This window comes from Telopea speciosissima, chromosome 1 (assembly GCF_018873765.1).
Source record: "Telopea speciosissima isolate NSW1024214 ecotype Mountain lineage chromosome 1, Tspe_v1, whole genome shotgun sequence".
Taxonomy (NCBI): Eukaryota; Viridiplantae; Streptophyta; class Magnoliopsida; order Proteales; family Proteaceae; genus Telopea; species Telopea speciosissima.
Genome location: NC_057916.1, coordinates 25314089 through 25330162, shown reverse-complemented (window position 1 = coordinate 25330162; position 16074 = coordinate 25314089). Strand labels below are relative to the sequence as shown.

General features: G+C 38.8%; 2 protein-coding genes and 2 long non-coding RNA genes across 6 annotated transcripts; 1 reads left to right on the top strand and 3 right to left on the bottom strand.

The window, feature by feature from the left end:
- The first annotated feature begins 314 nt into the window (after positions 1–314).
- On the top strand, positions 315–4594 carry LOC122662703 (protein phosphatase 1 regulatory subunit SDS22). Of its 3 annotated transcripts, XM_043858421.1 has the most exons (12): positions 315–458; positions 611–682; positions 940–1032; positions 1358–1439; positions 1686–1742; positions 2233–2297; positions 2389–2484; positions 3169–3255; positions 3395–3475; positions 3573–3752; positions 3867–4307; positions 4490–4594. In XM_043858421.1, the coding sequence occupies exons 1-11, from the start codon at positions 360–362 to the stop codon at positions 4302–4304; spliced, it is 1350 nt and encodes a 449-aa protein (XP_043714356.1). In that variant the 5' UTR covers positions 315–359; the 3' UTR covers positions 4305–4307; positions 4490–4594. The 3 variants fall into 3 exon arrangements, with proteins under 3 accessions (XP_043714356.1, XP_043714347.1, XP_043714365.1); XM_043858412.1 differs by having other exon boundaries at positions 3867–4594; XM_043858430.1 differs by lacking the exon at positions 2389–2484 and having other exon boundaries at positions 3867–4594.
- Positions 2582–3256, bottom strand: LOC122662734. The gene is made up of 2 exons (XR_006333086.1): positions 3118–3256; positions 2582–2732 (listed from the first exon to the last, which is right to left on the bottom strand). It is a non-coding gene; the product is annotated as an uncharacterized LOC122662734 (long non-coding RNA).
- Positions 4595–6903: 2309 nt separating the features above from the next.
- On the bottom strand, positions 6904–8028 carry LOC122638288 (probable F-box protein At2g36090). The gene is given in 2 exon segments (XM_043831217.1): positions 6904–7215; positions 7218–8028. Coding segments are annotated over 2 exon segments (1056 nt in total). The 3' UTR covers positions 6904–6970.
- A 6756-nt stretch (positions 8029–14784) lies between these two features.
- LOC122658993 lies at positions 14785–15789 on the bottom strand. The gene is made up of 3 exons (XR_006332510.1): positions 15636–15789; positions 15487–15560; positions 14785–15047 (listed from the first exon to the last, which is right to left on the bottom strand). It is a non-coding gene; the product is annotated as an uncharacterized LOC122658993 (long non-coding RNA).
- Positions 15790–16074: the final 285 nt, after the last annotated feature.

Here is a 16074-nt window from a genome sequence, read left to right as displayed (position 1 = left end):
TGTGGAATTAGTAAAAGTTCAGGGGGCAACTGTAAATTTGGCCATTTTCAGGGGATTATTTGGAAATAACCCTTTTTTTTTTTTATAAACATTTGAAAACCATTGGATCGAACATAAAACCTTCTTATCAACCAAACGAACATCGTTGGATGGCCTCGGGGTTCATCCTTAATCGATATGAAGTAGGTTATGAACTAATAGAGATCATCTCTCTATTATCTCCCACTTTCCTCTCGGTCTGAAGTCTTACTTGATTGTCTGCAAGTCCCTGTTGGAGCTTCTTTAACCCTTTTCACCATTATCAAAATCTGCTTTTGGTCAAACAAGGGTTCTAAAGGAAAGGCGAAGTCGAGGAAACCATGAATCGTTTAACCACCAAGCAGATCTTACAGGAGAAGCAGAGCGGCGACCCTAACTCTGTTGCTGTTCTTCTCCTTCATCACAAAGCTCTCTCTGATGTACATATTCTGAGCTCTTTCTCGCTCTCTCGTCACTGTGGTCGAGTTTTGACTCTTCAGCATAAACAATTGCCTTTCTTCGTTTAGAGTTTATGAGTTCATTAGGCGATTGTTTGAATCCCTAATGCCTCCTATTATTGTGTGTCATGCAGGTTTCTTGTTTGAACGACTTCAAGAGCTTGGAGAGACTCGACTTAGGTTTCAATAATCTTTCATCTCTTGAGGTACTGTTCTTCCCCACTCCATAGCACTTTCTAGTTTGTAAGATACCATACCTCTCTCGAGCTCGAGCTCGAGCTTCCTACCATCCCTTAATTTCTAACTTGTCCTCCTATCGTATTGTTGGTTCGATGATCTTATCAGATGAATTTCTCAAATACTTTAGTGGCTGAACTGTTCAGCTTGTGCATTTCCAGTGACTACATTATTAAATCATTAGATTTGTTCGCAAGGTAACTTTGCACTTTTATCGTTAGAACAGGGTTTAAGGTCGTGCGTCAATTTAAAGTGGCTGTCAGTCTTACAGAACAAGCTCCAAAGCTTGAAAGGAATTGAAGGCCTTTCTAAGCTTATGGTAAGTTGCTACATGTTTCCCACATCAATTACATGCCATTGAAGCTGATATATCATCATGTTTTGTTCTCTCTCATTTGTTACTCTTTTACTAGTATTGAGTTTTATCAGGAGGAGGGGGTGGGGGGGGGGGGGGGGGAGCAGATATTACACCCAAGTAGGAAATAGTGAAATGCAATCATACCATGTTCCTCCAACACTGCCCCAAACCACCTCTATGGCTATTGATCTAACGAGTATTGGATATTACTGTTCAATTCTGAATTGACGAAGTAAAAGATCCCAGTATTCAACTCTGACTGCTCTTTTCTCTTCTCTGTTGATAGGTCTTAAATGCTGGCAAGAATAAGTTGAAAGCAATGGATGAGGTCAGGTCTCTCATCAGCTTACGAGCCCTGATTCTGAATGGTATTTATCATAATTCAAACTAGTCCTCCCCTGCCCGTTTCCTTCATCCCTACTCCCCCCCCCCCCCTCCTTTTTTTTTTTTTCCTTTTCCTCTTGTTGCATACTGAACTTGACAAGTTATACTATTTAACTTGGATTCTAGAATTTAGTCTGGAAAAGAAACCTTCTATTGTGTTTATTTTCGAGCATATGTTGGTTTCTCTTTTCATTTTCTGATTGTTTCTTCTATCCTTCATGTTTGTACAGATAATGACATAGCTTCCATTTGCAAGCTTGATGGACTAAAGGACTTGAACACTCTTGGTATGAGTGTCTTCATTCTCAAACTGTTTTCAAAGAAAAAAGAAATAGATGATAATGATTTGATTGTCTCCTGCCTCTCCTCCCACTTTATATGGTTAATTAATTACAAAATGTTTAGTGCATGTTGCATGTCTATGATGATCAAGTGACATTATAGAATACACCCTGATCAAAGTTAAGTAGAATGACTTGTCACTGGCTTTAGCGTTTTAAATTGGGGAAAACATACCATTTAAAGGGATAGTTGTTTTTCTTTTGTTTTTTTCAGGGAAGTTATAGAATTACTAAATTAGTTCTAGTTTTGACTTCTGATTGAAATAGACAAACTTATGCATCTATTCATATTTCTCTGAAACTGTTTATACACACAGAAACTTGCTCATGGCTTGTTCAATGTGAGTTTTTTGTGCTCCATTGTCGTGTAGAAGTTTATTATCTAACACTGCCTACATAATAACAATGTGTTTTGACTCTTTGGATTTCTCTGCAGTTCTTTCTAGAAATCCAATTTGTGAAATTGGTAACTCCTTGGTCAATCTGAAATCAATCACAAAGGTGAGCAGAACTGTCGATTTCTTCCCCATTAAGAATCAAATCCTTTGTTTTTTTAAGGAAATATCATCAGAGCTCTTGTAAAATTTTCCAGCTGTCACTCTCCAATTGCCAACTTCAAACCGTTGGGTCTTCCCTAAATTCATGTGTGGATTTGAGAGAGGTCCGACTTGCTCACAATGGAATCACGGTATATTTTCTACCCTTTAGCTCATTGCTCTGGAAGCCAAGCTTTTCTCAAAAGTAGACCCTACTTGAATTCGTTTAAACTCTATTTTTTTATGCGATTTGGCTTTTGTCATGCTGTGGATAGATTAGTTGTTGCAATTTTGTTTAAACTGGACCACAAGGCCAAAGTGTTTCTGGTCACAGCTCAAGTCCAGATGTCCAACTGCCAATAAGTACTGTGTTTATCCACAATGCATCTGTTTTCAGTGCCTGATGCTGGTAGAGTAGCAAGGGTTTAGTGGAACATTTGGTTACTTTGATAAGCAATTAAAATGTTAAATGATCCAGCAAACAGGCCTTCTGAAATGACAAATCAAACAATTCAAGTGTCAGTTATAATGATCCATTGACCATTCGAATATTTTCAGAAAACAAGGGTTTGTACATTTGATGCAACTGTATGAAAGTTCATGCTTCAAGGAATTCAATTGTTTGGCCCAATTTCTAAAATACTGATTTGTTGTTTGCCCCAGATATGGTGGAACAATGAACATGATTTTTGCTGCGAGCCTTAGATGTTTAGGATTATATCTTTGTTGGTTTTACTTTCTTGACCTTTGTGAACATCAATTTTAGTTGTATACCACGTCACCACCTTCATTTTAATATTGAGCCCTTAAAATTAATCTCTCTCTAATCTACCCAGACTCTCCCAGCTGCTATGGCTCATAACATAAAGATCCGAAACCTTGATTTGGGGAACAATTCGATTATCAGCTGGTCAGACTTGCAGGTAACTTAAGGGTGTATTAATTAATTTATTTGTTTACTGATGTTTAATGGTGTGTTAATTAATTTATTTGTTTATTGATGTATAAGTGTTTGGAAATGCCGCTTACTTGCAAATACCTTGGACATTCCCTTAAATGTAGGTACTTTCTTCTTTAAGCAACCTGAAAAATCTGAATCTGCAAGGAAACCCAGTTGCAGAAAGGGATAAGTTAGCAAAAAAGGTTAATTTTTCTCCTTAAATTTTGTATGTTCTCATTACCCATCTGGACCCATCAGTGCTCTCTCAAGTGTTTATTTTGGTGGAAAATGCTGCTGCAGGTCAAAAAATTAGTGCCAAACTTGCAGATATTCAATGGCAGGCCTATAGAAAGAAGCAATAAAGCTCTCAATCAAGATCTTGAGGGTCATAAAATTCATAGATCTCATATTGATAATACTTCTGATCTGGAAGACCTGAAGGCGGAGAAGAGAGAAAACCCTAGGGAAAATAAGAACATCTCCCACAAAAGTATCTCAAGTCATAGTAAAGATGGTCCTTTTGGTGGTGGTAGGGATCTTGATGTGGAGACGGATGTAATACAGAAAAGGCTGAAAAAAAAGGAGAATAAAGATGTCTCTGGCAGTAGCAAGGATGACATTACATTTGATAATCAAGTAAAAAGAAAATCAAAGATAGAAAAGAATAAAATTGACATGATAGACGTGGGGAAAGTAGGAAAGCTGAAGAGGCTGACAACAAAGGAGGAGAAAATTGTTTCAGGCAGTAGCAAGAGAAAATCAAAAGCAGAAAAGAGTGATCTTGATGTGATAGATGATGGTGAAACTCCATTCATGGAGCTTATTGTCTCTGGTAGTGCTGAGAATCTTATGGATGGTGATGGCAAGAAAAATAAATACATTCAAGATGTCAAATATCTTGATGGTTTAGCAAAATTCCCTCCTAAGAGGAAGAAATCAGGAAAGTGCCTAGGTGTGGGTCGTTCTGCAATGCAATTGTTGTCACCTGCCACTGAAGTTGGAATGGGTGGGCCATCAGCATGGGATGCATAATATTGGAAGGAATGTTACTTCTCTGATGCTCTAGTGATGCAGGCTTCTGGCGGCTATCTCTCACATAACCAGTCCCAAAATTCTCAGTTTTGAAGTGTTGAACCTCTATTACTCTTTTACTAATCGAGCGCGATATGACATGTTTCTCTAAAAACTTTGGTTTCTTTCTTTTTCCCCCTCTTATCAGTTATGGAAGACAATATTTCAGAAGGTAATTCTGAAGATGAGAAGTCACTAGTGCGACGAGTATGTGGTCAAGGGCAAGAAATTCCATGAGATGGGTTTCCTGCATGGCCTCTATATGATGATGAGAATTTTACAAGCTGGAAATCCTGTATGTCACTGGTTGGCAGGAAATTGTTTTTCTTTCTTTTTATTTTCCTCAACTGATACACTGAACCAAGAATCATTTTTCTGACCTTTTGTATGAGAAAGATTCAAGGAAACTTAGGTACTTGATGTAAGGTTGCTATGCGCTATCACTAATCTGGAATCGTGATGTTACTCTATGCGGTACACTGCTTTCATCACCATAGGTTTCAAAACCCAATCCTCATTAGTTCTTTTATACATGTTTTAGCAGGCATTCTTTGAAGTCTTATTTTTATGTTGTGATAATGTGATCCTTTCAATTACTATTATTTTCATTGCCAAAGAATACTTACCCTTTTTCTTTTGGTGATCAATGAGTTCATCTTGTTACCAGTATTTAAGGAAGCTGTGTACGTGAATGCCACATTCTCAGATGTCTGGGAAGTTAATTTTGTGTGGAGGGACTTTGGGCAAGTTTTAAAATTCTTGGTTTAAATGCGTCACTCGAAGGATATATTCATTCAGGTTGGTGGTCCATTATAGGTTTGAAGTTTGATGTGATTGAAATTCTGTCAACCGAATACCCAACATGCATATATAGATCTTTCCCTTGGTTTCTTACAGTGGACTAGATCTTCCAGCCTTTATGTCATTTCGGCTTGGCACAATCTGACTGCATTTACTGCAGAAAAATTTTACCCCTTTTTTTTAAAGGTCTTACTCTATTCTATTCGGGAAGAATGGTGTGAACCAGGAGGCTTGAACCGAAGACCTGAGAACAATGGAATTTTACTCACCACAAGCTACCAAGTGTCTAGACCAAGTGTGCTAGACACTTGTTCACACATTATATTGGGTTTTTAAGCGAAATAGCCCTTTCATGATTTCTTTCAGATAATAATACTAAGGTACAAGAGGTTCACAAAAGGTTTTAAAGATCGGGATTAGACGGCTGGAACTGGTCCAATTTTTCAGATTCAGTATAGTACTATTCTAACTCTAGTTTCTGTTCAGTGATTGGCTGGATGATCCCAATTTTTAAAATGTTGGGTGTTCATGGCAGTGTAGGGTTCACGTACCCATTTAAAGTCATTATTACACTGTCCTTCTATTATATAAAGTTGATAATACCCTTCTCACTGTTCCTAATACCCATCTCAGGACACCCAAACCCATAGGTAAGAGATTCTCCTTGGGAAATTGCTTCCTATATCAATGTCTCCAAGAAGCGAAGCCCATAATCCATCGACATGAGGACGCAGAAATGAATCGAATGCAGTCTAAGCTGGAGGACTGTAACTTGAAAGCGGGCAAGTTTAGCGGATTCTTTAGGCAGTTTGGCCCGGGTTATTCCACATGGTAGATCATAATGGGTCATAATTTTATGGACAGATGGATGCCAGTTGCCCACATGTTAACATTTTACAGAACCAAGTGGCAAAACAAATTTTGAAGAGGGTGCGTGGGACAGCTCAGAAATATTAGAATTGCACATGACATACCTGCGAGGATATTTGATAAAATTTAACAGTTGGAATAACCACATCAACCATTCCATAGATAACTTTTTAGGCTTCTATCCGCAAATCATTTAAATAGGAGCCCTTTTAAGTCCTTTGTTCAGGCTTGCCTATTTTGTTGTTGGGAGGGTCACTCCCAAGCTGCGTGACCCTTGCACCACCGCGGGCCAACGAATAATTATCATCTCCAAGTCGTGGGCATCTCCAATTCCTTCAATTTCTCTAATAGGGGGAGTGGATCCCATCTTGGACAGTGTTTTCGGGCAGAGGGTAGGGTGATCATTTTAACCCCCATGTGAAGAATTGGAGGGGGCAGCGAATTGGAGGGAATAACGATTCACGGGCCAATAAGAGTATGCGTAGAGGTATCCAACATGTTAGATAATTTAGTGAAGGGAGAATGATTAAAAAAAAAAAACCCACATTTTCCTGATGTTCTTCTATACATCGATAAATCCATGAATTATGTAATTGCATCGAATTTGTCATCCGCCTGCCCCTTCTTCCGTGTGGGTTCTATACACAACGGGATGCGCAAAGATTGCCTTACTCCTGCTCAAACACCTTGTCTAAGAGGGGTAAAGCGATCTTTCCCTGTCTTGTTGTGGGTAGGACGCGCACACCACCAAAGTAGGAGTAGACGGAAGTAGAGGATGTCGATTATGTTCATATATTGATAAAAAAGAATCGAATTTAATTTCCTTCTACTTTTTTCTTTCCTCTGTTTGATATTCCATATCTATTTTTCTCTAATTAAGAAGTATACAACAAAAATTCAAAAACCTTTTGCAAAATGAAGTGGGGGGAAGGAAGGAAGGAAGGAAGAAAGATTTTCTACCGGAAGAGGAGGAGTGCCCAAAAGGCTGCAACGATGGAGAACCCAAAAGCTATGCAGATGGTGTCTAACGTCCCTTCCCTTTTCAACATCCTCTCTTTCCTCTCCGCCTTCAGTCTCAGATACTCTTCGTACCTCTTCTTCCCCTCCTCTATCCTCCTCTTCCTCCGCTTCCCTCCCTTTTCCCTCGTCGCCTTCCACAGAATTCCCATACTTTCCATCCCATTCAAATTCATTCTATCCTGTCCTCCACCTGCAAGTATATCTCCCTCACCTGCATCGTCTCCCCTCCTTCGCAAGCTCCGCAAATCACCACCACACCGCACTGTACGAACTCTGTCGATCCCGAATCAGCGGCTAGTATCGTCGCGAACCTCGCCTGTATCTCCCCTGACAACCAGTGACGCTGCACCGAAACGGGTCTCCAGCTGGAGAGGTTCGCGGCTCGACGTCCCGTGGGATCGATGTCGATCCAGCTGAGGGTGAGACCGTCGGAGATGTCCCGGCACGTGTCTGCCGCGGAGGCGCGTATGGGTGTAGGAACCACGTCCTTTATATCGAGAAGGTCAACCCGGAAAGGCGAGCAGCGGAACCACCTGCTCTGGGTCTCGGTCTCTTGGACTTTGGAGAAGATGAGCTCGTCCCTGTAGTGGATATCGACGGCGGAGATCATCAGCTCTGACGACGAAGGAGATGGACATGGAGACGGAGGAGGGTGGAGGTCAGACGCAGAAGAGGAGACAAGGAGAGGGAAGGAGTCGGAGAAGAAAGAACGGGAACCGTCGGGGAAGGTGGAGATGAGCTGGCGCACACGTGGGTCATCGGTGGAGGGCCACGTGGAGAGACAGATATCCCTCCATAAGTTTTCCTCTGTGCAGAGCGCGTGGAGCTGGGTATCGACGCAGCTGACGTAGGTGAGCGTTGGCCCGTCTAGGCGGGTGAGTATGTGGGACTGAAGAAGGTCTGGGTGGAGCGCGTCCAGTGTGGTTCTACTGCTGCTGGTGGCGCGGCCCTTACCGGAGGCGGACGGTGGTGGTGAGGTAGAAAAAGAAGCCATTCCAAATTTCCAAACACAAATCGGAGTTACTTGTCATTCCCAGTTCTTGGTCAAGTTGGGCACTTCAACTTCAAAACCATATATATATATATATTTAGAGAGAGAGAGAAGGAAAGGATAGGAACTGATGAGAATATTATCTAAATACGAATATGGTGTATATGCATCAAATTAAATATTAGATAGATGAGTCGATGAGATAAGGGATTGGGATGGTCGGCCGTCTTACAGGAAGTAGCCTTTGAGGTGTGAAGGAGACAAATGGGATAAATTCATAATTATAAATCAGTTAATATCAATTGTTACATCATCATTTTTCTTTTTTTAAAGGGTGGAGACCAGAGAGAGATATTATGAAGAAGAAGACGAGGGGAAGAGGATTACAATCTTACATCATTGCAACAGAAATTGAAGTCTGGGTGATGTAAGTAAGTCCCTACTGAATTGCCTAAATGTCTTTAGTCATGAGATTCGTGTGAGTGGGGGTGTTTTGAGAGTAAGAGGATTTGTTTGACAAAAAATAGTAGCTCTTCTTTCCTCCAATTCCAATTCATCTCTCACTGGGAACTCATGGGCATTGATAGTGAAGTTATACCATACTCATGGTTCAAGGGATTGGGATTGGATGGGTCGAAATTGGACGATTTGGATCAAAATTGAGAAAATTATCTCTTGTAATTTCATGTCCAGTCCAATTCCCTAGTGCCTATAATAAGAGGGGGTGGATCCCACCCAGGCAGAGATGGAATGGTCATTATGACCCCTTGTTAGGGTCTTAGGGGCACTAGGAGAACTAAACCGGACAGAGAATTGCAAGAGATAAAGATCCAATCGACTATGAGCTTTTGGTCAAATTGGCCGATCATTGTAACTAGAGCAGTGAATTGAGAAATTGTAAGTTAGTAATTTTTTTTTGATTGTATGTTGTCTTATTTTCAAAACTTTAAATTACAATTAAAAATATTTTTAATAATTTTGTAAAACTATTTTACTATTATATCATTCTTAATAGGTGTCATTGTCTTGCATGCTTTTTTAATTCAAATCCAAAATAACAGTTTTTATGCACTCAGAGATGTATTATATTTAAAAAAAAAATTGAGATCATTATTTCTTTTCACCAACTTTGGTTAGGACAGATGTTTTCCAATTTTAAAATAAGAAAATGTCAACTTCTAGCAGCTTCTCCCTCTCCCATTTCCACTCCTGTTTCTGTTTAAATTCCACGCCTAAATTTATTCACAAGATCTTGCTTTTGTCCTGATGAAAGTGGAACTTGCAAAGATATTATACACCCTTGATGAGCTATGATGAAGGTCAAAGAATGAATGAGTGAATATTGTAATCACCAGATCAATCGGCCGGTTTGATCTGATTTTATTCGGGCTGAATCGGTTTTGGTATGTTATTAGGCCAATCTAAAACTAAACCATTAAGGGAATTCCGCTCATTCGATTTTGGTTTCAGTCCGGTTTTTTATCGGTTTATGAATTGACTACTATTGGGTTTGGTTTGTTCCAATTTCGGTTTATATGTATACATTAGGAAATCAATGGGAAAACTCTGAGTTATTTTTCCCATTTTCTTATCGGGTTACAATAATCCAGTCTTGATTTTATACCGGTTTCGATCGAAACATTTGGTCAGTGCAGTTTGATTTCGGTTTCTACTTGTTCAATAAAATGCCAATCCAAAATCAAACAGCTAAGAGTTCGATTTGATACGATCCAAGTTGAACCAATCAGCCGGTTAGGACTGTACTTTGACACCCTTAGTTTAAGCTTAAATTAGAGATTGCATCTATGTAACTAACAAAGGAAGGAATGTCAGTCTTTTGGAACCTCCAAAGAGGGTGTGGAATGAGGGATACATCCTCATATGCTCCCATAGAAAAGATGTGATCCATCTTCTTTTAGGGATGAGAATATATGGGGGAAAGAATGTTGCCAGGCTGCGTGGAACCAGCACTCGGATACAGGAAAGGTGAAATGACCGCCCCACCCTTATGAAATGAAAATTTTCATTCATACTAGATGTTCCCGTGCGCGCATTAGTCCCTATGCTAGTGCAGGGACCACACAGCCTAACAATGATTCCCCTCCCAGTATCTATATAGTGTACTTGAAGACTAGTTAGTAAACATATATGTCAATCCACGAAGGAAGTGAGGGTTCTGTAATATAAAAAATATAACCTCCCAATGGGATCGTGCCACGTCACCAAGAAGTGAGGACCTTAGATCCAACGGGTCACACCCGAAATCCAGATCCATGAAGAACACGTCAGGATCGGCCTCAGACGCCATGTAATCCTCCATTCCTGTATGAAAACTACTAAAGAGAAAGTCGAGACAAAGGAAAGAGAGGATTTCACTCTTAAAAAGATCTCACTCAAAGATATTCTCAGAGAATAGAAACTACCATATTGGGATTCTCTCTCTCTCTCTAGAGCTACTAGGCGCATCACCAACTCTATATATACTCAGGTATAACTCCTTGAAAACCATCTTCACTATTCTCAATTGTTGTTAATTAAGAGAAATTTGACTTAGGCAACGGAGAGTCCCTTTTGGTGAAAACCGGTTCTCTGGTATCCATCTTGTTCTCTTGTGCAGGTCCAATCCCAGGAGGACCCTTGGTGGAGATTTCTTGACGCAACAGGTTCATTTCTAGCACCCCTTGTGCCTTATATGTAATTACTAATATTTGTGGTGTTTCTTCATCTAATTATGAGTTAATTTTTATTATAAAAAACAATGAAGCAATTTGAAAAAACGAATGCTATAAGGTTGCGCAGCGCAAGCCGACCTCACGCCTTGATACAAGGTTGTGTGAAATGATCGTTGCATCTCTGAAACCTAAGAAATATCAGGAGAACAAAGATCATTTCGTGTGCCCCTGTGTCAAACAAAGGGGTGGCATATCTGGCGCGATCGAATGGGGTTCTTTTTCGCATGTTTTAAATAGACCATCAAATTTGCCATGTAACTTCTCAAAAGGACAGTTTAAAAAAAAAACATCACCTTGGCAAGTGTGCGAGACCTTTCAGTTTTCCATTCAGTTTTTACGTCAAGTCTTCAGTGAATGAGTGAATGACTCTGATCATTTCCCAGAAATCCAACTAATCTATGACGCAAGAAAAGGTTAATAGAAAATGGAATGGAACCCCACCAACACCGACAAGATACCACTAGCTTTGAAATTTCTCGTTTGGAACTGATTGAAAAAGGCAAGCCGGTGACGCCGGCCCTTGACTACGATCCTTATTGTAATACAAACAAACTATTGTAGGGGGAAGGAAATAATATTCTGATCTGAGGATGTTTTCATTAATTTAGTAGACCATCTTTGATATGGGTTTTGGTCTCAAAGATAATCAGGTCTTCAGAGTCTTCCAGATAAAGAATCGTTGAGTGTCACTAGAAACTTCACGGATGAGAAATCCGATTCTAATTTATGAATTTCTATTATGATCCAATTGATCACGTGAGATGTATTGTATACACATACGTACATCCACCTACTTTATAATTTGTTTTGAATTCATTAAAGAAAGTTCATATGAGAGAAATCTTCACATTGGACACTATGATTTATAGATAAGTGGATTTGTTTCTTCCCTAAATACATCTTCCAATAAGGGATCTATCCTCCTGTGCTTTAGAGCATGGAATGATGTATTGGTATCACATTGGATTAGTATTGGTGTAGATCGATATTGATACTTGGTCGATCTTGGATTGGGTATTGATGGAGACCGATATTGATACTTGGCTGATTCAAGATCGGGTATCGATATTGAATTAAAGGTTAAATTGTAATTATAAAAAAAAAAAAAAAAAAAGAACCCAATTTTTAATGAAAACTAGGGTTAAAATCAATCTATTTGAGCTTATCCTGATCGATATCCGATCAATATTAGCAGAGTCTGATACCGATATCTCAATCTCTATTGTAACGTAGAATAAGGAAGAAGAGTCAAGTTCAGAAATTGGTTAGAGACATAATAAATCTTCTTATTCAACATGTATACAATGTTACGTGAATTAGGGACAGTATTATTCCGTCGCTAAAAACCCAATTTATTGTGGTGAATATAAGACCTTTTGATTATGAAGAAATAAATATTGAAAAGATGGGATGTATTCATCAAGAAAATGACACCATTGCATCATATAGAGAGTCAAGAAAAGATGAGTCCGTTCCACATTATGTTCTGTGATGGATTTCTAGAAAGTAGTAAGGATATTTTTTATATAATGACCTGGCCTTAACAGTTAATACTTTGTAGCCAAAGACTGACTTAATCCAATGCCAAGTGGAAGATCAAGATTTAAGGAAGAATGCCAAAATTGACTGTTGACGTCATCTTCTTGAAGCTATAGAATCTAAAACTTTTGCTGGGTCAGCCGGTCACTCAATCCATCTCTACAACAAATAAGGTGCCTTAATGTAGAGAGAAAGATAGAGTAGATGAATTAGTCTTCTTACGAATTATTCGCGAATTTGTATCGGTGCGGATTAATATCGTTAGAGCTTAATTGATACTGAAACGGTACCGAAATGGGTTGGGTATATCGGCAAAAAAGTGGATTATTTTTAAATTATATCCGATATCAATCAATCTATCTGTATCGGTATTGAATATTGATATCGATATATGTACCATTACATGTTTGAAGTTGAGGTGAAATCTCAAAAGCATGTCGATTGTAGTGTTATCACTTTGAGTTTATATTTTGTGGTCTTATGGACAAATATCACACGAGAATTGATGACGGGCCAAAATAAAATGTGCTCCATGAGCAGATATGTAACGGATTGAATACAGATTGGATCAAACCGAATATAGATACGGATGTGAATTGAATCCATAGTTTCAACTATCCATTTACGGTTTACATCCCTGACTTTTGTAACCCAGACCTTCCTCCCCCCACCCTGACAAATACAATTCGCTCTTGTTCCATATCTCTCAGTCGTCTTAGCTTTTTTCCTCATTCTCTAGAACATGTGAAATCTTCAAAAGCTCCCAAGATCATTAGCTACTTAATTTTTATACTAATTGGATACATTAGAATCAGATTGATTATATTCCATATTATCCGAATTCCGTACCCTTAACCAAATTCATACCCCTAAATGAATACGGATACGAATCGTAAGATACTCAATAAATCAAATTTTATGGAATACATCTATGGGGAAAAGTCCGTTGCCCGATCACATGGATCCTGCGCTAAGACAACCCCACCCCCCTTTCCCCCTCCCCAAATTAAAAATTTTCATATATGTTGAAGCCTTCACACAAACTCTCATTGGCCCATGCTGGTGCAGGGGCTCTCTATCCTAATAAAAAAAACTCATTATTATAATGCTAAAAAAATTAAGAACAAAACCTAATTTCATTGACTCCGAGGGTGTCTCTTACTGAAAAATGTTGAGTTGCCATTTCTCTTGACCCAATTTTTAATATTTATATTAGTAATCGTGGCAGCGTCGTAAATTGTGGGGCAAATGTAATGATTAATGAGAGATTTTGAAAGTTGGGTTTTGAATTGTGATGAAGACTCTTGCTTCTCGAAGCAAGTAAGTGGGGTTTGCGATTCTTGTTTGACCCCTTCTCTCCCCATCTTAAGGCATAAATGAGAGTTATTTAAGTGGCCAATTTTTGCTTATGGGGATATTATGATCAATTCTCCTTATCTATTAACTCGGACATGACTTAAACGTGTTGGTTCAACACTGGAGGTGGAGGGTGGGTCCATAACGATGACAGCAATTATCAATCTATGTTCATCCTTTCTAGCCCAGGAGAAGGCTTGGAACAAGGTTGACCCATTGCAACCAAAAAAACAACTGGCTAAATGGAATTGTAGAAAGGGCTTTGTTTGTTTCCAGGTTGAACTACACAAGGGAAATCTTCAAGAAAATTTTGTATAAAAAACACAAGATTTTGCCTCAAATTTTTCCTTCGATATGGTTTTACCTGAAAACAAATGAAGCTTAAAGACTTTTTTGTCCAACAATCATCCTCAGGGAAAGGTAGGAAACTGTATAAATGACCCATGGCAAAACTAAGTGGAACTCCGTCGAGCCATTGACACTGTAAGACTTGGATGGCCCAGCAAAGTGCCATGCATGCAGAAAGCACCGAGGGAAAGAGATGACCAACATAGGAGTTCCAAATCAAATGATCAATCCACCATGCCTAACATCCATATCAAAGGCGGATTGGATCCTGCAAATCGGTCATTTTCTTTCCATCGAAGAAAAAATCAAAGTTTTTTCTCACAGCACAGTTAGGGCAAAGGAGAGAACCGGTGCTACATAGCTGGTCAACTCAAATTCTCATTTTAGTAGGAAAGACAATCTCTGTTTGATATGCATTCAGAGTTTGGTTCTCAAAATAGATTATGGATCTAGAATGCATGCTGAAACCTGATTCCTCCCTATTTTCTCGCTTCAGAATGCATTCTAAGACCCAAAATTTATTCCGAGAATGCATACAAAACATAGCCTAAATATCTGAAATGCTGAAAATGAATTACCTATTAAGTTTGCTTGACTAATGTTAAAACTTGGCAAGCAGCATCTATTTCCAATTCATGTAGTATCGTTAGCATGAAATTAGATTCAAGAGGGGTTGATGGGATAAAACAAGTTGGAGAACATTTTCAGCCCACCTCAGTCGCAATGTTCACGCTATAAGGACGACCCAGAGTTCATAGTACAACCCAAAAGAACCATACTCATGCTTCGTTCACAGCAATGTGAATGTCAATCATTTACAACCTACCACTCGAAAACAGACGACATTTTTAGTTGTACCAATAGTTTTCAAGTAAATGCAACACATTGTATTGCAATTGATTGATGTGAAATATCAAGTGGTGTTCAGCTACAGCAGTTCGAACATTTGTGCAACATTTGCATGGTCCAAGGGCCGACAATGCAAGCTAATAGCCATCTAAGGTTGCAAGAGCTTCTTTGAGCAGTCTTTGTGCCTCTTCTCTTCTTCTAAACAAGCAACAGAACAAGTGAGTGATTATGTCAGAATCGATAATCATAATATGTTTTAGCACTCATTGCTAAAGTAAGAAATCCACTAGTTGGCTACCACAACAAGTAAACAACACAAATATATGTATTAGTAGTAGTTTCAAGAACAAATACATCTAAGTGCTCTCATAGAGCTTGGAACAAGATGGAACCATTGTTTATGGCTACAAAATACCCACATAAGTTGTAGCAGAAAACCCCCAATTTGACTTTTGATGCTCGAAAGAAAAAAAAATCATTCCGAGCAAATCTTTTGAAAGGTCTCGAGATTGGGATCCTCCACCAAGAACATCAACCAGTACTAACAGCATGAAGCTCAAAATTAAAAACCATAATTGGATTACCAGTGGGACTGAAATGACTACATACTCCAAATGAAAATTTGACGATTAATAACCTTTTTATATCTTCCACAGCTTGTTTACGACGTTGTATCTGAAGTTCTAGTATGTGAATTAGTGTTGCTCTGGCCTGAGAAGAGAAGGAACAAATTAGGTATATGGACAAAAAGACCGACACTATAATATATCAAGCCAATTATTCTACCTGGTGAGGACGCAATGAATTAAGGAGATGGTGTAAGTTCTTAAATATAAGAGATATATCCTCCACTCTCCTTGCATATTGTGAAGGCCTTTCAACCAGTACATCTGCAAGCTCCAAAAGGTGTAGCTGAAGTTCTCTATTTAGAGATTTCAGTTCCTTCTTGAAATCTGCACTTTTGACAACGAAGTTTATAGTTATCAAGAAGTATGATATTCAGATTTTCATTGAGATGATCACAGTCAACAAGTTCGTCAAACATTGTCAAAAAGATATTGTACTTTGTACAAAGCAATGTCAGCAATGGTGAACTCTAATTATAGACTTAAAACATATTTGGAACTTAAATTTTAAAGTTCCTTGTTCCTCCGTATGTCATCATATCAGCAAAGGGAAATTATAAGTGCCATGAAGTGTAGAGAAGATATTTCACATGAATATT